Below are 21,480 nucleotides of genomic sequence, written 5' to 3' on the forward strand. Positions count from 1 at the left end.
AAATTGCATGGGGTTAAGTCGGGAGAGCGTGGAGGCCATGACATGAATTGCTGATCATGATCTCCACCACGACCGATCCATCGGTTTTCCAATCTCCTGTTTAAGAAATGCCGAACATCATGATGGAAGTGCGGTGGAGCACCATCCTGTGGTACGTTTAGCTCCCTGCTTGCTTTATTCGTCGACTTCCGCGGGCTACGCGTGAAATTTGCCTGCACGCGTTCAACCTTTCTTTGCTCACTGCAGGCCGACCCGTTGATTTCCCCTTACAGAGGAATCCAGAAGCTTTAAACTGCGCATACCATCGCCGAATGGAGTTAGCAGTTGTTGGATCTTTGTTGAACTTCGTCCTGAAGTGTCGTTGCACTGTTATGACTGAATGAAGTGAATGCATTTTAAGCACGACATACGCTTTCTCGGCTCCTGTCGCCATTTTGTCTCACTGCACTCTCGAGCGCTCTGGCGGCAGAAACCTGAAGTGCGGCTTCAGCCAAACAAAACTTTATGAGTTTTTCTACGTATCTGTAGTGTGTCGTGACCATATGTCAATGAATGGAGCTACAGTGAATTTATGAAATCGCTTCAATCATTTGTAATAGCCCTGTATGTTCTGTGACGAATTCCATTTGTCATCACAATGAGTATAAAACATATTCTCCATAAATAGTTAAAACCGAATGTTCACTCAGGCAATGTAATTAACATATTAAAAGTAGGTTGTTTACTTCAGCTAATATTTTCGAAAACTTCAATATGATAAAGTAATTCAACTGTTGCTTTATGCTCTTGTTTTTTTACACATCAGTCGTAAATTTCTACACTTTACATAGTGAACCATGCTCGGTGTAAAGACAACAGGCCCTCGATTTAATTATTTTCCACATCGGAATTGTGATACGACATTTGACAAGTGCCTCAGTGCTCTATCCACGAAAGAAACACCTGAAAAAACATGTCAGCAACACAAAAAAACATGATTTTCCATACCTTTGCGCAACACTCTGCAAGCACAAACTGGTAAGTGGTAAATGGGTGAGCGAGCGAATAACTGAAGAGTAGACTGTCAACAGTAAATGGTAAATGGATAACACGTAACAGGTAATTGGCAAAAATCTCTTGGGTAATTAGTTAACGAGTAATGGGTAAATAAGTAACAACTTAACAGATAACAGGTAACGGGTACCCAGTAATGGGTAACAAGTAATGGATAAATGGAAAAAGTTAAACCAATAATGGTTAATGAGTAAAAGTAAATGGATAATGATAAATGGCGCACAGTAAATGGGTAGTGGGTAACAGGCACTGTTTACCACTTACTGTTTACCCAGGATGTGGATCAAGAGGTCCTGGCTTCAAGATCCAGTGAGGGAAGTTTTGTTGTGATACCATCAATGACACTGAACTTAGTAACATCACATGAGGGCAATGACGTTTAATATGTTGCCCACCATTTACCGTTGTTGTTTACCGTTCATCGTTTCACCTGTTCGTCCTTTTACCCATTTGTACTTAAACTATAAAAGCGCTCCGTGTTCAGGCCACAAGTGGCTCATCGGACCATACGACCGCCACGTCATCCTCAGATGACGAATGGGATAGGAGGGGCGTGTAGACAGCACACCGCTCTCCCGGTCGTTACGATGGTTTTCTGTGGCTGGAGCCGTTACTGTTCGGTCGAATAGCTTCTCCATCGGCATCACGAGGCTGAGTGCACCCCGAAAAACGGCAACAACGCATGGCGGTCCGGATGGTCACCCATCCAAGTGCCGGCCTCACCCGACAGTGCTTATCTTCGATGATCTGACGGGAACCGGTGTATCCATTGCGGCAAGGGCGTTGCCCACTTACACTATAGCTCAGCTATAAAAGATACTGTGTAAAATTGAAAATCATGTCAAATTTACAAAGAACTTGGCAGTGTGAACCCACTTGTTAATTTAATGTTTCACCCTCTCTGGCCGAGATATATGCATGATTTGGTTTGGAAGGATATATAGAGCCGTTGTATTTCTGTTGAGTCAAGCTAGCCCATAACTGCTGTAACTGGTCCTTGATATCCTGGTTACTGAAACTAGGATGTAGTTAAAACGCGAACTGGTCCCAGATGAACCATCAGGGACAGATTTGGAGAGCTTGCACGCAATTCATAGAGACAAGTGCCTGGGCGAGCTTTGTCCTTTTTAAACCTGCTACAGTGCTGCTGTCACATTACCGGTAAACACATGAGGACGTACTGTTGTGCCACTAGAATTCCCTAATTAACAACTATCTGTGACCTGAAGTCATGTCTGATGTTGGAGTAACATAGCTGTTTCTCTCCAGAACGTTGGAATGGTAACATCTCTCCCCTATTTCCGCCATACTCGCCGATGTTGGGTATCTAGAGCAGTGAGGAACAGCTATTCGTCACGTAACGCTGTTTTTAATTATTTGTGGATGTTGACATTGTAAGGAAGATTCTAACGATATGTGGAGCCGTAATGGCAGCAACACTAATCAAGAATGTTTTATGATGTGAAGATGGCTAGGTTGTTAGCAGTAATTCGTAATCAACACAACGGAAGATGATTTTATGTACGATCTTGACTTCATGCGCTTCCAGTCCTTAACATAAATAAAAAATCACGTACACTATCTACCTGATCAAAAGTATCCGGAGACTGCACTGCAATAGAAAGCTTCATGTTTTGGAAACTCAAAAAGTGTCTCCTTCTGCAGCCCAGAAGTTTGAAATCTGGCAGAAAGCTGCTTACAAACTTTTTCTGTAATGGTGCAAGAGTATGGAGCCTTCGAAGACGCTTCAAAAAGCGTCGTGGCTGCCGCGTTCGGCCGGTTATCTTGGATACATACAGTTTCCACATTCGGTCTATGACATGCCTTAATACGTATCTTGGAGTAAGGAATTGGAGAATTACAAACATTGCAGACTGTAACTGAAGAGGGTAGGAATTGCGCGCAGGAAAGACAACATGGCAACTGACAATTCGGTATTCCGCGTATCTAGCGACATTGGTGAGAATGAGAAATCGCAGAAATACGAAACTATCGAGTCTGCAAAAGGCATGCGGGAATGGAGACAGGCGAGCGATGAAACGTTTATGTTACTGCGAGTCCGACCTATTCTGTTGTTACTGGTTTTCTACTGACAACAGACTACTCAAAACAAACTTTGCGCGGGAACAAAACATGAGAGTAACAAAACGTTTGAAACAGAAAACTAAACGGTACTCTGGGTCTCGTCAAATATTCCTTAACGAATACATACGATACGCAACAGCCCTAATTATGCCAAGAACATAAATGTGCTTAAGGGAACACTTGGTCACTTAATCCTTTAACTGCTCTGGACGTGTTAACAAGCACGCCGTTGTACCTGTCCCTGTGTACTCTGAACGTGTTTACGCGCGCCACCAATCCTTCTACCGGGTTCTCTGAATGTGTGGTGGCGCACGTAAACACGTTCAGAGTACACAGGTACAGGTACAAAGGCGCGCGCGTTAACACGTCCAGAGCAGTTAAAGGGTTAGCGAATGGAATAAGATAAAAATTTGCTATTCTTGACGTTAAGAATACCCAGTTCCCCCCTCCCTCTTCCTCCTTCCCACCGCCGCATCCCCACTCCTTCCACCCGTTCCTTGCTCATCACGAAGTGACGCCCCGAGCGAGGTGGCGGAGTGGTTAGACAGTGGACTCGCATTCGGGAAGACGACGGTTCAATACCGCTTCCTGCCATCCTGATTTAGGTTTCCCATGATCTCCCTAAATCGCTCCAGGCAAAATGCCGGGATGGTTCCTATCAAAGGGCACGGCCGACGTCCTTCCCCGTCCTTCCCTAATCCGATGAGACCGATGACCTCGCTGTCTGGTCTGCTTCCCCAAAACAACCCAACCCCTACCAACGAAGTGACGCACTGCGCAGTAGCTTTCGGAGTGCACGTGTAGACGTAGACTTGTTTGGTTATGCCTCACGGTAATTGGGCACCGTGGCGCGTTCTGTGGCAGAGCGAGACGGCGCCGCGGCCGGTGCTGTGGTGGCACAACGAGCGGCCGCTCGACCAGAGCGGCGTGGCCGGCGTGTCGGTGATGACGGAGCCGGGCCCGCGCACGCACTCGCGGCTCGTCGTGTCGCACGCGACGCGCGCCCACTCCGGCAACTACACGTGCGCCGCGCCCGACACCCAGCCCGACACCATCAACGTGTACGTCTCGCAAGGTGAGTCCCCGGCCACTCCAAGCGGCCGGGACCGAACTCTGCTCTTCACCTCTCTTGCTCTCTCCCCAACTGGACGCTGCTCCTCGTTACAGGCTGTGAGATGTATGTGCGTGAGACGATATAGGGCAGTGGTCGTCAAAATTCTTTAATAAGAACCAGTATTGACACAGTAAAACGGCTCCTCGCGCTGAATAGAAAGGAGGGGGACGGGGGGAGGATAAAGTGGTCACTCAAATGGAAATTCAATATTTACCAACCCATGGTGACTGATAGAAGCTTACAACTTACACGTTTTGAATTTACATGTTACCCTGAGGCGCCAAAGAAATTGGTATAGGCATGCGCATTGAAGTACAGAGATATGTAAATAGGCAAAATACAGCGCAGAGGTCGACAACGCCTACACAGGGTGGTCCATTGATCGTGACCGGGCCAAATATCTCACGAAATAAGCGTCAAAAGAAAAAAACTACAAAGAACGAAACTTGTCTAACTTTAAGGGGGAAACCAGATGGCGCTATGGTTGGCCCGCTAGATGGCGTTGCCATAGGTCAAACGGATATCAACTGCGTTTTATTCAATAGCAACCCCCATTTTTAATTACATATTCCTCTAGTACGTAAAGAAAAATGAATGTTTTACTTGGGCCACTTTTTTCGCTTTGTGATAGATGATGCTGTAATAGTCACAAACATATGGCTCATAAATTTAGGCGAACAGTTACTAATAGGTACGTTCTTTAAATTAAAACACAGAAAGTAGGTACGTTTGAACATTTATTTCGGTTGTTCCAATGTGATACATGTACCTTTGTGAGCTTATCATTTCTGAGAACGCGTGCTGTTACAGCGTGATCACCTGTAAATACCACAATAATGCAATAAATGCTCAAAATGATGTCCATCAACCACATTGCATTTGGCAATGCGTGTAACGACATTCCTCTCAACACCGACGTTTTTGAGATTCCCGATTCTCGCGCAGTTTGTCTGATACTGATGTGCGGATTAGCCGCGACAGCAGCTAAAACACCTACTTGGGCATCATCATTTGTTGCAGGTCGTCGTGGTTGACGCTTCAAATGTGGCTGCACACTTCATGTTTCCTTAAATAACGTAACTATCCGGTGAACCGTATGGACACTTGGATGATGTTATCCAGGATACCGAGCAGCATACATAGCACACGCTTGGCGGCCATTCTGATCACAATAGCCATACATCAACACGATATCTACCTTTTTCGCAATTGGTAAACGGTCCATTTTAACACGGGTAATGTATCACGAAGCAAATACCGTCCGCACTGGCGGAATGTTACTTGATGCCACGTACTTACACGTTTGTGACTATTACAGCGCCATCTGTCACAAAGCGAAAAAAGTGGTCCAACTAAAACATTCATATTTCTTTACGTACTAAACGAATATGTAAAAAAAATGAGAGTTCCTATTTTTTAAAAACGCAGTTGATATCCTTTTCACCTATGGCAGCGCCATCTAGCGGGCCAACCATAGCGCCATCTGGTTTCCCCATTTAAGCTAGACAAGTTTCGTTCTTTGTAGTTTTTTCGTTTGATGCTTATTTCGTGAGATATTTGACCCGGTAAATATCAATGGACCACCCTGTATAAGACAACAAGCGTCTGGCGCAGTTGTTAGATCGGTTACTGCTGGTACAACGGCATGTTATCAAGATTTTAGTGACTCTGAACGTGGTGTTAGAGTCGTCACACGAGCGATGGAACACAGCATCTCAGAGGCAGGGATGACGTGGGGATTTTCCCGTACGACCATTTCACTAATGTACCGTGGATATCAAGAATCCGGTATAACGAATGAAGAACGTCATTCAATGTGACAAAAGTGCAACCCTCCCGAAAATTGCTGCAGAATTCAGTGCTGGGCCTACAACAAGTGCCGGCCGGTGTGTGGCCGAGCGGTTCTAGGCGCTTCAGTCTGGAACCGCGCGACCGCTACGGTCGCAGGTTCGAATCTTGGGCATGAATGTGGTGATGTACTTAGGTTAGTTAGTTCTAAGTAGTTCTACGTTCTAGGGGACTGATGACCGCAGGTGTTAAGTCCCATAGTGCTCAGAGCCATTTCAACCATTTTGAACCATCAACAATTGTCAGCGTGCGAACTATTCAATGAAACATAATCGATTTGGGCTTTCGGAGCCGAAAGCCCACTCGTGTACCCTTGATGACTGCACGACACTAAACTTTACGCCTCGCCTGGGCCCATCAACACCGAGGTTATACTATTGATGACTGGAAACATGTTACCTAGTTCGACAAGTCTAGTTTCAGATTGTATCGAGCTGATGGCAGTGTACGGTTGTAGAGACAGCCTCCTGAATCCATGGACCCTACATGTCAGCAAGGGACTGTTCAAGCTGGTGGAGGCTCTGTAATGGTGTGAGGCGTGTGCAGTCGGAGTGATATGAGACCTCTGATGCGTCTAAGTACGCCTCTGACAGGTGACAAGCACGTAAGCATCCCGTCTGATCACCTGAATGCATTCACGTCCATTGTGCATTCCCACACGTCCAGAATTGTTACAGAGTGTCACCAGGAACACTCTTCTGAGTTGAAACACTTCCGCTGGCCACCAGACTCTCCACACATGAACATTATTGAGCATAACTGGGATGCATTGCAACGTGCTTTTCAGAAATCTCCACCCCCTCGTACTCTTTCTGATTTACGGACAGCCCTGAAGGATTCATAGCGTCAATTTCCTTCAGCACCACTTCAGAAATTAGTCGAGTGCATGCCACATCGTGTTGCAGCACTTCTACGTGCTCGCGGGGCCATACACGATATTAGGCAGGTACACCAGTTTCTTTGGCTCTTCAGTGTATAAGGTAACACATTAAATTTTTAAGTGAAGTATAAAATATTACATGTGTTTTTCTGAAGTCTTACGCAATGACCCATTTTTCGTAACCAATCGAATACTATGGCCACTTCCATCGCAGAAGCATCCCATGTTTGTTTTTCCGATCTCGAGGGACGTTTTCTAGTAGTCTTCACACCCTAGTATCTGAAAGAATACCAAGCGGCTACAGCACACCGTTTACAATCGACTTATTGTACTGGGCCAAATATAACACAATAGAGGCAGTTTTAAATAATATACTTTAATTCAAAATTGTCACAAAATGATAGAAAGCCGGGTGAAAGCTTTGCATATGAAAAGGTTTAGAGATGAGCTTTATCTGTTGTATTATGCGTGTTTTCCTGACGTAACTAACTCTTCTTGGGGTGAACGCCTAGGACACTTTTCCCAACGAGTAATGTGGCTACTGTTCCCGGTCGGACGCCATGTCGTCATTGGTGATCCTGAGAAGAGGCAGGAGCGCTATTCAGGGCAAAAAATGTGCAATGGTCTCTTTTGTCATCCTGGTCACTTTACCACACCTTACTCTCCCGATCTTACTATTGACCGCTAACTTCGATAAATTAGGATTTTATATTAATTAATAAGAGTAACTGCTATATGGGACAGGATCAGAAATGAAACTTCCTGGCAGATTAAAACTGTGTGGCCGACCGAGACTCGAACTCGGGACCTTTGCCTTTCGCGGGCAAGTGCTCTACCATCTGAGCTACCGAAGCACGACTCACGGCCGGTACTCACAGCTTTACTTCTGCCAGTATCTCGTCTCCTACCTTCCAAACGTTACAGAAGCTCTTCTGCGAACCTTGCAGAACTAGCAATCCTGAAAGAAAGGATATACCGGAGACATGGCTTAGCCACAGCCTGGGGGATGTTTCCAGAATGAGAAAACAGTTTTAATCTGCCAGGAAGTTTCATATCAGCGCACACTCCGCTGCAGAGTGAAAATCTCATTCTGGAGGATCAGAAATGTTTTAAATTACATTTTTCCTTTGCTCATTGCATTGTACTGCAACAGCTTTACTTGCCAACAGCCTTGATTGAGTATTACTTGCTGTAAACATGTACCACGTTTGAAGAGGACCATCTCTGTTATCCACATTCACGAATCCATGTTACTTTTGTTTGGTATTTATACCACAGCAGCTAATCGGTGATAGCTGCACACGCTCGTGAATTGTCAGCATTGGAAGGCAAACAATAAAATATTTCATCTCTCGCTTCTATTAATTCTGCAGTGGCCACGTTACATACCACTTTGGCCGAATTTACCAACACCAATTAAAATTATGTACTTCTTAAAATATTACTGTCTCTGTTAGTATTTTTGTTTGTTACTGAGCGAGAAAACTACTCTTAAAAATATATTAACGGAAGCTGACGTATTTGGATTCGTCTGTTAGCTGCTTGATTCCTGTTGTCACAGAATACAGCTGAGAACCGCGGGCCGCACGAACACTTGATTCCCGAGGGCCACTGTTCAACGACCGCTGATACAGGAAGTACACGATAACTGTTTACGACAAACCACGGTGATATCGGTGAAGTTGAGACGAACAAACTGATGTACAGGATTTGGACAAAATTATAGAAACTACGTAACAAAAGCACACTTAAATATGAATGAAGATGCTGGCCAAGCCTGCAAGTTGCGCTGTTTTATTTCACCACACATGTCACCTGTGCGATGTGGTAAATATGTTGCGAGTGTCAGTCGCAGTCAGAACAGCGTTATGTGCAGCTGTGAGTGCACTATATCGGAGCTAAGTTCGATTCACAAGTCGCCGAAGTGGCGTGAAATCAAAAGACTTGCACCCGGCGAACAGTCTACCCGACGGGCCCTAGTCGCACGACATCGGAGCTAAGTGAATTCGAACGAGGACAATTTGTTGGTGCTCGTATGGTCGCAGCTTCCGTTAAGAACGTACCTGAAGTGGTGGCTGTTTCAAAACGCATCGAATCCGAGATATAAACCGCATATAGGGAAAGCAGAAGAACACCGTACGCTAAGTCACAACAACGAGAAGTAAGAGGATGACATATGCAAAACTGACAACAGAGCTGAATGTCGTACTGGCGAATTCTGTTGGGACTAAACAACACGAAAGGAGGTCCACAAGCATGGAACAGCAGGGAGAACGCCGGGCGCTGTGGATGAGCAGATCTAGGCGCTTCAGTCAGGAACCGCGCTGCTGCTACGGTCGCAGGTTCGAATCTTGCCTCGGGCATGGATTTGTGTGATGTCCTTAGGTTAGTTAGGTTTAAGTAGTTCTACGTCTAGGAGACTGATGACCTCAGATGTTAAGCCCCATAGTGCTTAGAGCCATTTGAAGCATTATTTTGCAGGGAGAGCTGGAATTCCAAAATCACCAATCAGTGATGAAAATGTCGGTAACTGGCAAACGAGATGCAGAAGCCGATAAACCTTGACTATGGAACAATAGTAGAATGCCATTGGGTCGGATGAGTCTTCTTGCACACTGTCTCCCACTTCTTGTCGAGTTACGTCGCAAGAGCGAAACATGGTAGGAGTTGATTTCGCTACTCATATCATGGTATTCCTTGGGCCCCGCGAGTGTTCTACAAAGTCGCATTCCATTTTGGCTGATCAGGTACATCGCGTGGAACAATGTTTATTCCTCTGTGGTGATGCCGTGTTTCAAGACGGCAACGCCCCTGCTCACGCAGTTCGCGTCGTCCACGACTGGATCTGAGTACGAACCGTCATATCCTCCCTGGCCCCCACAGACACCAGATCTTGATATTATTCAGACTTTGTGGTTTGCTTTGGAGGGAAGGTTACATGACCGCTGTCCACCTGTATCTTCGTTACCTCAACATCCCACTATTTTGCTGAAAGAATAGTATAAGATTCCCTTGCAAATCAAACAAGACCTTAATTTATGCATTGGGAGACGACTGTAAGCTGTTTTAAATGCCAAACGTTTCCCACACCGTATTAGGCGTGGCAATGTGTTATTTTTTTTGTCCATCGACTGTACATACCTTTAGCCCGCCCTGTTAGCCATGCGGTCTAATGCACGGCTTTCCAGATTGGGAAGGAGCGCCTGGCCCTCGGCACGAATCCGCCCGGCGGACTTGTGTGGAGGTCCGGTGAGCGGGCCAGTCTGTGGATGGTTTTTAGGCGGTTTTCCATCTGCCTCGGCGAATGCGGGCTGGTTCCCCTTATTCCGCCTCAGCTACACTATGTCGGCGATTGCTGCATACACCACCATTACTCTACCACGCAATCATAGGGGTTATTCTCGTCTGGTGTGAAACGTTCCCTGGGTGGGGTGGGGGGGGTGGGGGGTGGGGGCGTGGGGGGAGGTGGTGGGGGTGGGTCCACCGGGGGCCGAATTGCTCACTAACCCTGGGTTCGCTGTGGGGCGGTGGAGGAGTGGATTGCGGTAGTCGCCGTGGTGTTGTGGACTACTGCAGCTGAGGCGGGGACGGAGCCTCTCCGTCGTTTCTAGGCGCCCAGTTAACATACAATAGAATACAATACAATTCATGCATTTAGAGTAAATCAAAGAATGCGAAAGCATTGAGAGCACCAGAAGAGATTAGCAACCAACTTAACATCGAAACTGGGGACCATGTAGTACATGAAATGAAGGAATTCTATTGCTCTGGAAAGAAGTAATGGGTTACGAACGGGAGGAGAGACTACGAAAGAAGCAGTCTTGGCAGTCCAAAACAGCGGTGGTACAGAAGGACGTTGAAAATTCAGTGCACCATTAAAATAAGGAATCGGGGGGTCTCAACAGATTCAGCAAACACAGGTATGTGTGGAAAAAATTAAGTGCAAGATGGCACTGGACATTAGGATGTGTTAAGTAGTCTGTAAATAACTTTCCTGTCACTGAAGCTAAACGTAGACGGCAAAAATTCTAACCGAAATGTGAGATTGGACTAAATACAGCCGGCCACTGAGGAAGCTGAGTGTAAGTGCTACTGTAAGAATGTATAAAACCAGTCAGAAGACAGATGATCTGATGTAAGGAAATATTATTATTATTAAGCATCAGATTGAGGAGGGGAAGCAACATATACTTGCATGGCTCCCTTTCCCGTTTAGAAAGTGCTGCGTACCATTGTGGAACAGTGAGGTTTTGTGCGAGCGATGTGCAGTTGGAGAAGTAAAGTTTGCTAAGGAACTCCCGGACGTCACTCTCACTGAAAATGTACCTAAGGGCCAGTTTAAAACTCAGTTTGAAGAATATTACAAGGGGTGAATATAAGTAGTATGTTAACGTCGGCCTCGACTGACACGTCTGACACGATTGGCTCTGGAAAAAAAAAAAAATTGGCACATAGAAAGTAAATGATTAATCAAAAACAAATTTAGAGTAATTGACGCTATAATTACGAACTTGGACGTTAAGTCCATATAACGTGTTAAGACTTACGTTAAATACAATGACAGAGCTTGAGTGGTCTGAAAAGTTCAGAAATCACGTAGAAATGTCCATTCATTAACCACTCTGCGTCTTTCACATATGCTAGTCCCACATGCAACAAAATGACAGTATTTATCTGTAGGGTTTAACAAATTACTAGTCTAATAATGACGCCTAGGTAATGGTGCGTCCATATTATACAGGAGATAAAAAGAGAGTGATATCGTCTGGCAGTGGAGGATGGGTTGTGCGCTTGCTTTTTAATATTCAAATGTCTTCTGAGTTTGTCTTTAATTTCGATGTTTTTACATGCTCGTTGAATTAGTCTACAGTTTCTTAGGCGCGTCAGTGACGCTGGATTCATTTCTCCTTGTAAATCCTCAAAATACATCATTACAATGCGTAGTTAAATATTATACATTGGCAAATAAATGGCTCATGGCCTCTTTCGTTACTCAAATCAGTGTTTTATGTGACGAGATGTGGCGGTGTGAAAATGCTTCTCAATGACTGAAAAGAAAAAGAAATCCAAATTGTAATCAGCTGCAGGGGCTATGTTAGTTCTAGAGCATGAATCTATTGATAGCTAGAATTTTACTGGGGTAAGGTGACATCAAACTGCTCTCTAGCAGGCCTATGAACCATATACCGTTGTTCAAATTTTCTTTTCCAAAATATTTAAGAATCTTTGCTACACTGCCCGACATTATTCCTGAAAGCAAGCAAAGGATAAAAAATGAATCCATAGTGAAAGGATATATAACAAATTTGGAAATAACATTTCAACCGTACTGGAGACACTCATGATTGATGAAAGACTTGTTTCGAAAATCATTTATGATCCCTCACAATCACTGCAATGTCAGTATAAGTTTACCGGGTTGGGCCATCGCAAATCACCTTCGGATATTAATTCAACATTGCATGTTTCAGTGCAACCATTGACGGAACAGAGCAGTGCCACATTGACTATTTGGTTTCCTCAGAGGTACAACCGATCCAAAGTTTTTCTTGTGATCTGAAGAAAGCTACTAAGGGCCAAACCCAGTAGTTTCGTCTTGAAACTATTGCGATTGTGCAGGATAATAAATTATTTTCAGAAGAATAGACTTTCTTGACTCTTCAATACTGTCATAATATTACCGTGTTAAAACGTCACAAACGATTCATTTGTTATTGGTTCAAATGGCTCTGAGCACTATGCGACTTAACTTCTTATGTCATCAGTCGCCTAGAACTTAGAGCCACTTAAACCTAACTAACCTAAGGACATCACACACATCCATGCCCGAGGCAGGATTCGAACCTGCGACCGTAGCGGTCGCTTGGTTCCAGACTGTAGCGCCTAGGACCGCACGGCCACTCCGGCCGGCCATTTGTGATTCGCAAAAGAACAACCTCCATAGCCGAGGTTACTAAGGTGACGCTCAGCTGGTGGTAAGCGATTTGAATTTTAGTGGTGGAAGAAAATTTTATCAGTAGTTGACCAGGAATGACAGGAGATGTCATAGCGTAAAGTTTCTGATCACCTGCGCACTAGTTTCTAATCATCGGATGAGATCTATACTGCTATGCCTGTGGCTACATGCCTTCCACGCGGAAGCCAGACACTCACATACGTTCCGTCGGTGAGCAACCGTCGGACGTCAAACTCTACAGCATGTTTACACGGCGGAGGGCCCATCACAGACCAGCGCTTCTCGTCTGTGTTAGCAAATATCCCAGAAAACAACCAAACACTTTGATTTGTTGTCCGTAAAATTTTCAGCGGTAGCCATGAGAGGCGCCAGGCACCAACAGCAGCGTGTGCATCCGCAACAGCACTGTTGCTATCCCAGGCAATATATCTCCTTCGTGTGTCACGTGCCAGCAAATAGTTCGCACCTTATCGGTGAGTCGTGATCATATCATACCAGCACACAGTCACAGAAAGGCATTTCATATCGCTCTCTCCACGGACGAGTTCTCTGGGCTCTACGCCGTCTGCTGCTGTGGCCTGCTCTCCGATGCCAGCCAGTCTACCGACCTCGGATCTTCGCTTCCGACACTATGTGCGATTACCAGCAGTCTTTGTCGTGCTGTACTGAGTTTGAGCCTCTACCACAATGGACCTCACTTACTTAGGTACTATGGTGCGTTGTGGGTTCATGCAGTCAGAAACAACTAGTGCACTAGGCAGTAATGCTGAGTTAACCATTTGTGCCTCAGTATTCCTTGGCGCATAGAACTCAACGCATCATAATCATTGTTCAATACAGAGATTTAACTGAGAACTCTTCTTTGTGTTTCTGTAATTAAGCTGCAAAGAAAGAGAAGAGAAGCTTTAATGTTTTTATCATTAATCCTTTTGTTCACAGTCCACATAAGGCATCAATTTTCTGACGTCGAGCCCAATGGGGACCACATCAGTGAAGATTCCAACGTCTCTATTCGAAGTGTCATCCCAAAAATTGGCGACTACAGTAGATATTTTTCACTGCCTACAGTGCCACCATTCAAAGTTTAGTCCAAACTAAAACTGAAACAAATGAGCCTTCGGTCACTTTTATTTTTAGTCTTATTGACCAGGTTGCAACACTTCTAAGAGTGCCTTCATCAGAACTGGCGGCTGTACAGGTGCGAGCACCCCATAGTGGCGCGCCTTTACGCATTCCTTTTTATATATTTTGTGACTAGAGCGATTCTGGCCTGTTAATTGTTTTATATGTGACATGTAAGTACTGCCACTGTCTTTTATTGTTAGTCAGTATTTCTTGTATAAAAATATCATCTCCTATAAATTTGTAACTATGTTATAGTCCATTTTAATAGTTTTTAATTCTGATAAAGGCACTCTTAGAAGTGTTGAAACCTGGTCAATAAGACTAAAAATAATAGTGACCGAGGGCTCATTTGTTTCAATTTTAATTTAGAAACGGTCACTGAACCAAGCAGCCATGCTTAAAAAATTTAATCCAAACAATAGGCGAAGAGGATAAACATTTTCACTGGCTCCAGTGCTACCGCTAACCTCCAGCGTCACCACTCCAGTTTCTTCCCATCATTGGTGACGGCTTCAAAGATTTACGGTTCGTTCCACCATTAGCGATGGCTTCCAGCTTCGTCCCCTCAATTGGCGACAATGATAAATTTTCACATTTTGTCCCACCATGGGCGATGGTTTCCGGTTCCGCCCCAACATTGGTGGCGGCCCCCAAGTTTCATCCTACGATTGGCGAAAGCAGAAAGATTTCGCATTTTGACCCACCACTGACAGGCCACCTGGACGTCACTGTTTTCACTTTTTTTTTTTTTTTTTTTTTTTTTTTTTGTGGACGTGTCTACTACCCTCCGTGTGTTCGGAGCCTATCAGCTACATTTTCCTCACCTTGATGTGCTAACTTCCGGTTTTCTTCGCAGTATACTCATCACTGTCATCCCCACGTTCTATCTCTGTTACAAGGCATGCAGCAGATACAACACCTCACGCAAGAAGCACTGTGGTTGGAGACAATATTCAGCTTCTCCACAGTTTCAAAGGGAGTTAGCCACCTTCCCCGAAGTGCCTCCATGGTCCGTGGATTGTGGATGGCTCCACGCAGCTTGTCTCTGCTGACTCAGAAGCAGCTCCGTAGAATTTCTCTGCTGTAGGCTTGGAGCAGCACTTTACCATGCATAAACCTTTCACTAGCAACACCCACCAAAGGGCTATCATTGTTGGTAAACCCTATGCTTCTTTCCGCTACACTGCTTCATGTTCGGCCAAACGTTTAGTCACTGGAGGCATTGCTGTCAACATGCCACGACTCTATTCTATTCGTCCTTCCTTTTCACATGTTGCTATTTGCAATACTTACACACACCTACACGACATACAGGCGTCCGTTACTTCTAAAACTCTCTCTCATTCATATACTCCCTGCGGCCGTAACATGGCTACTTTCCAAGTGCTCTTGCAATCACATACGCTCTCCGGCCTCAATAATCTTACTGCTCCAGTCTTCACACACACATATCTACCCTCTGGGTGCAGTGTTTGTACTGTGTTCTTTCCAGTGTGTTCTCGCACCACTCTCTCTGTCCTCTAAGTCTTCTATGATTAATTTCCAAGTGCTTTTGCACTAGTATCAGCCCTCAAACTAAAGTCCTGGAGGTCCGCTGTGTCTAGTTCGATGCAGAACAAAAAAGACTGCGGACAGCTGCAAGTGACGTCGAAGGTGAAGATCCGAGATCGACAGAGTAGCTGCTGTCAGAGTGCAGGTTATTTGAGGTTCCAGGAGAGACTTTCATAGACGGACGTTGACAGCCCAGAAAACGCGTCCATAGACAACTCGATGTGCACTGACATTCGACAATTGTGTGGTGTTAGGTGTTTGGATACGGTGGTGTTCGCGCAGTGGGAGACAACTAGTGCGCAGTGTAAGACGGTAACATTGATTTTACCATTTGTACCTCAGCATTCCTTTGCACACAGTACATATCGTAATCATTGTTCACGACAGAGGATTGATTGAGAAATGTTCCATGTGTTTGATTAATTTTCAAAGAAGGAAAAGAGGAGGTTTTATTTTTTTATCTATAAACCTGTTATTCACAATCTACCTGGGTTTCAGTTTTCCCACATCGAACCTGTCAGCGGTAGTGTCAGAAACGTTTCCACAGGGCCTGATGGGTTGAGGGTATGTGACACTATTGATCGTCATCCCTCCATTGGATGGGGAAGTTAATCTCTATTGAAAAGTAGACATTATTCGAGAGGAGCTGGTTATGTGACGAGACCGCGTTTCGTTCTTTCCTTTCTGTATTTTCAGCATCAGCAATACAAGCATGACATAAAATTCTGTACGAATTCATCACATTCACTTAGACTAGACACACTTACGACAAAATTCACGAAGGTGGATTTGGATGAAGAAGGAAATCCATTCCTACAAGGTGGCTGAGGCGCCCTTCATAGTGTCCTAGCTAACAAACACAGAAACACAACTCACAGCTATTTATCAGTAAATGCTACGCTTTCATAGAGGGTGGGTATTTTGTTCGAGTAATATAGAAACTAGTGAACGGGTCACTTCGTACTCACATTGATGACTATGTATACTGTATATACAGGTGAGTCACTAACTATTGCTACCAAGAATAATTCCGAAAATATGATAGGAACTGAAAAGTTTTGTGGGACGAAAGTTGCATGGGACAGCGACGTTGGTTTTTTGTTGCTAGGTGGGGTAGTTTCAGAGATATGAAGGTCAACTTTGTTTTTTTAAATGGGATGCTATAGTTTGGTGCTTATTATCTGATAGCGGCTATCGAGACGAATTCAATGATGTGTAACAGTAAGGTCTTTGAAGGTCAACGAAGGTCACAAAGGTGGCATGGACCTCCTTTTACAGAAGCTGTTCGAAGTGATGACCATTGGTATCGATGCAATGCTGCAGTCTTTTATCAAGGATGGAGTGCTATTCCTTATCACATCTCCACTTCTCGAATCACATGCTCTGACAATTCTCTCTCGTATATCTTCAAGTGTAGTTGGAACGTCTTTATAAACAACGTCTTTTACGAATCCCCACAAGAAAAAATCCAGAGACTTCAAGGCTGGCTAACGAGCCGGTCACGACACATTTCCTCCGCATCCAATCCAACGATTTGGGAATTGTGTCTGCAACTCATTTCTAGCCATCAGCGAAAAATGTGCCGGACACTTATCGTGTTGATACCACACTCTGTTCCTTGTTCCTGAAGATATTTCTTCCAATAACAGACCTAATGTTTCTTGCAAGAATGTGGTGTACTTTCTACCATTAAGATTTCCTTCCATGAAATACGGGCCTATAATTCTGTTCTCCAGAATCTCACACCATACATTCACCGACCACGGTGTGCAACTTTCCGCAGCTAACATGGATTTTCAGTTGCCCAATAATGCATGTTATGCAAATTAACATTCCCATGGTTCGTGAATGTAGCCTCGTTAGTAAATAAAATCAAATTAATAAGTGTTTCATCCTTCTGAATCTGAAGTTCAGCCCATCGGCAGAATGCAATGCGACGCATACATCCAGTACCAGTTAATTCTTGGTGAAGACTGATATGGAAAGGATGACATTTATGGCGAGGCAGAACACGAACAACACTATTCTGGCTCATGCCAGATTCCCTTGCGATTTGACGCGAACTAAGGAAAGGGTCTCGAACCATAGTGGCAAGAGTACCAATTTCCGTTTCCGCGTTAGGAACTTTCCTTTGACGAATATGTTTCTGATGCGTTAAAGTTTTTCTCAATTTATCAAACAGATATTTAAATGTACGACGTGTAGGGTGAGTACGTTGAGGACATCTTGCAGCGTTTAAGTCGCTAGTTCTCACTGAATTTCGTTGGCATTCTCCGTAAATGAGAAGCATATCGACTTGTTCTTCGAAGGAATACATCATTCACAATCGCTTGACGCTACGATACTAGTATTATCGTTCCTATTTGTGTTGTATTGCGAAACCGTCGAATGGTGTTTATATGTCAACGGCACGTTAGATGGATACGCCGTTTTCAGCGATAATTTACTATTTGCACGATATACGAGAGAGAACTGTTAGTGCATGTGCTTCGATAAGTGCCGAAATAATAAGGAATACCACTCAATCCATGATGAGAAGATTGCAGCATTTCATTGATACCAGTGGTCACACTTCGAACACCCTCCGTAAATGGACGTTCATGCCATCATTTTGACCTTCGTTGACCTTCAAAGACCTTACTGTTACACATAATTGAATTCGTCTCGATAGCCGCTATCAGAAAATAAGTACCAAACTATAGCATCCCATTTTAGAAAACCAAATTGAGCTTCATATCTGTGACGCGACCCCCACCTAGCAACAAAAAACCAACGTGATATTATGGCCCCCTTGTCCCACACAACGTATGTCCCACAAACGTTTCAGCTACCATCACACTTCCGGAGTTATTCTAGGTGGCACTAGTTAGTGACTCACCCTGTATATATTTGTAACTTATTTGTAGAGGACATATCCGAGGTTTTATTACTGAGTGAACAGATAATTTTCGAGAACTGTCTGTGTTTGCTTCGTTGCAGACCGCCGCTGATCAAAAAACATACATACAAAATGAGAATTGCTGTATTATATGAAAAAAAAGTAAATTGGTTACAAACTACGGCGGGGCAACACTTAATTCAACATGTAAACGTCACTATGGATATTCGGATTTAGGTTATGACATGTTCGACATGCCCGCCATCATTGACGATGATGTGGCACAGATCCATCAAGTGTCGGAACATCGGTGCATTCGATGACCTCGTAATGGCTATTTTCAGCTAATGGCTATTTTCAGCTCAGCAATCGTTTTGGGGTTCTTGCTGTACACCTTGTCTTTAATATAGCTCCTCAGAACCGGAGGATTGGCTGCCAATCGAGGCCCATGCCAGCTGCCTCTGGGTACTCCAGAAACAGAATTCAGTCCCCAGTGCTCCTCCACGACATCAAAGACTCTCTGCTTCGATGGGGTCGAGCTTCATCTTGCATGAAGCACATCTTGTCGAAAACAGGGCCACTTTGAATAATGGGATGAGAAAACCTTCACGAATCGTTCGGTAGTCACCGTGCAATCACGAAATATCGCACCGATTATTCCGTGACTGGACATTGCACACCACACAGTCAGCCGTTGAGGGTGAAGACTCTTCACGATAGCGAAATGCAGATTCTCATTCCCACAATTGCACCAATTTTGCATACAGACGAACCCATCCAAATAAAAGTGGGCTTCGTCGTTAAACCAAACAACAATTCTCATACTGATTCCCATCGTGCCCCGTGGCTAACTGTACAGTTTGAATGTCATAACCCAAACCGTTCAGAAGTTATGACGATTGTATTGCATATAGTCAAATAATTGTCACCCTGTAAAAATGATGGTCCAAAAATTAAAAAGACGTTACGGAATGGAGGATTAAAGAGGTCTGCACAACACAGCTCCTTCTTGTATCAGTATAGCCGAAAATGTGGTGAAAATACTTGAGGAATTCATTCAGTTAGTTTGAAATAGCACTCAAATATCGTTGCTAATATCTGATTGTGGTCCGCGGATGAACAAAAAGAACTACGAATCCTATAAATGAGATACATCTGCGACCAGCGATAACGGACGTGAAAACCTATATATACACTGTAAGACAAAAGAGAAAAGAAATGGTTGACGACGAGAGAAATATCCGAATGGTAAGGAAGTCGGTAGATGTGATGTATGCACATGTGCAGACGAAAAAATAATTACAATTTCAGAAAAGTTGGATAATTTATTCAAGAGAACGAGCTTCAAAAATTGAGCAAGTCATGCATTGGGCCGCCTCTGGCCCTTACGCAAGTAGATATTCGGCTTGGCATTGATTAACAGAGTTATTGGATGTTCTGCTGAGGGATGTCGTGCCAAATTCTGTTCAATTGGCGTGTTAGATCGTCAAAATCCCAAGCTGGTTGGAGGGCCCTGCCAATAATGCTCCAAACGTTCTCCATTACGAAGAGATCCGGTAACATTGCTGGCCAAGGTACGGATTGAGAAGCACGAAGACAAGCTGCAGAAACTCTCGCCGTGTGCGGACGGGCGTTATCTTGCTGAAATGTAAGCCTAGGATGGTTTGTCATGAAAGGCAACAAAACGGGGCGCAGAACATCGTCGACGTATCTCGGTACTGTAAGACTGCAGCGGATGATAACCAAAGGTGTCCCGCTATGAAACTCAATTGCACCCTAGATCATCACTCTTGGTTGTCGGGCCGTATGGTAGGCGAAAGTCAGGTTGCTATCCCACCGTTGTCAGGGGGGTGTTCAGACATATCTTCATAGCAAGCCATCCTGGACTTACATTTCATCAAGATAATGCCGGCCCAAACACGGCAAGAGTTTCTGCTGCTCGTCTTTATGCTTCCCAAACCCTACCTTGGCCAGCACGGTCGCCGTATCTCTCCCTAGTTGAGAAAGTTTGAAGCATTATAGGCTCAAATGGCTCTGAGCACTATGCGACTTAATTTCTGAGGTCATCAGTCGCCTAGAACTAAGACCTAATTAATCCAAACTAACCTAAGGACATCACACACATCCATGCCCGAGGCAGGATTCGAACCTGCGACCGTAGCGGTCGCTCGGCTCCAGACTGTAGCGCCTAGAACCGCACGGCTACTCCGGCCGGCGGAGCATTATAGGGAGGGCCCTACAACGAGCTCGGGGGTTTGGCCATCTAACACCCTAGTTGGACAGAATTTGGCACTATATCCCTGATAAAGACACCCAACAACTCTTTCAATCAATGTCAAGCGTATGCGAGTAAGCGTATGCATAAGCACCAGAGGTGGATCAACGCGTTACTGACTTGCTCAATGTGTGAAGCTCTTTCTCTTGAAAAAATCATACAATTTTTCTGAAATTATGATAATTTGTTTGTACATGAGATCTATCTGTCTCCGTCCCATTAGAATAATTCTTTCGTGGTGCATCGTTTTTTTGACTTAGAGTGTACAAAGATTCGATATAAATACAACAGTTTGCAAGTTTCTTGTCAGAAACACAGCAGCACCAAAAAAGCTTCGAAGTTTTAATAACTCGTGTAGAAAACAGTTACGATGCACTGCTGCAGCTCTTTTAACCCGAAGGGAGTAGCGAGAATGTCGTCTTTCTGATTTCGGGCTTTGTATCTATTACTTTCTATGTCCCACAGCTCTGGTCGTTTGTGTACGTATCACATTCCTCGTATTCACGATTCTTTCGTTTATCTGCTTTTACATTTCCATAAAGAACGAAGAACTCGAATGCATCTACGTGTGTGCGCCATCTTTCGAACTGAAGCGAAATAACATTGTTTCAAAGCTTACTACGCGTGACGTCATAATGCAGCAGTGTTGGCACGAGAGTAGGGAAGCAGGAATGTGGAGAGGAAAATTCAATGAAATAATAGTGTGGCATTGCTG

The 21,480-nt window shown here is 44.4% G+C and overlaps 1 protein-coding gene across 1 annotated transcript in view; it reads left to right on the forward strand.

Moving 5' to 3' along the window:
• Window positions 1–21,480, forward strand: part of LOC124799099 — a 266,488-nt gene that overhangs the window by 236,166 nt on the left and 8,842 nt on the right. Inside the window, exon 8 of the mRNA XM_047262637.1 lies at window positions 4,003–4,213. Coding sequence (XP_047118593.1) covers window positions 4,003–4,213 — 211 coding nt within the window. The remainder of the gene's footprint in view (window positions 1–4,002; window positions 4,214–21,480) is intronic.

The sequence above is a fragment of the Schistocerca piceifrons genome, chromosome 5 (genome assembly GCF_021461385.2).
Source record: "Schistocerca piceifrons isolate TAMUIC-IGC-003096 chromosome 5, iqSchPice1.1, whole genome shotgun sequence".
In the NCBI taxonomy this organism is placed as follows: domain Eukaryota; kingdom Metazoa; phylum Arthropoda; class Insecta; order Orthoptera; family Acrididae; genus Schistocerca; species Schistocerca piceifrons.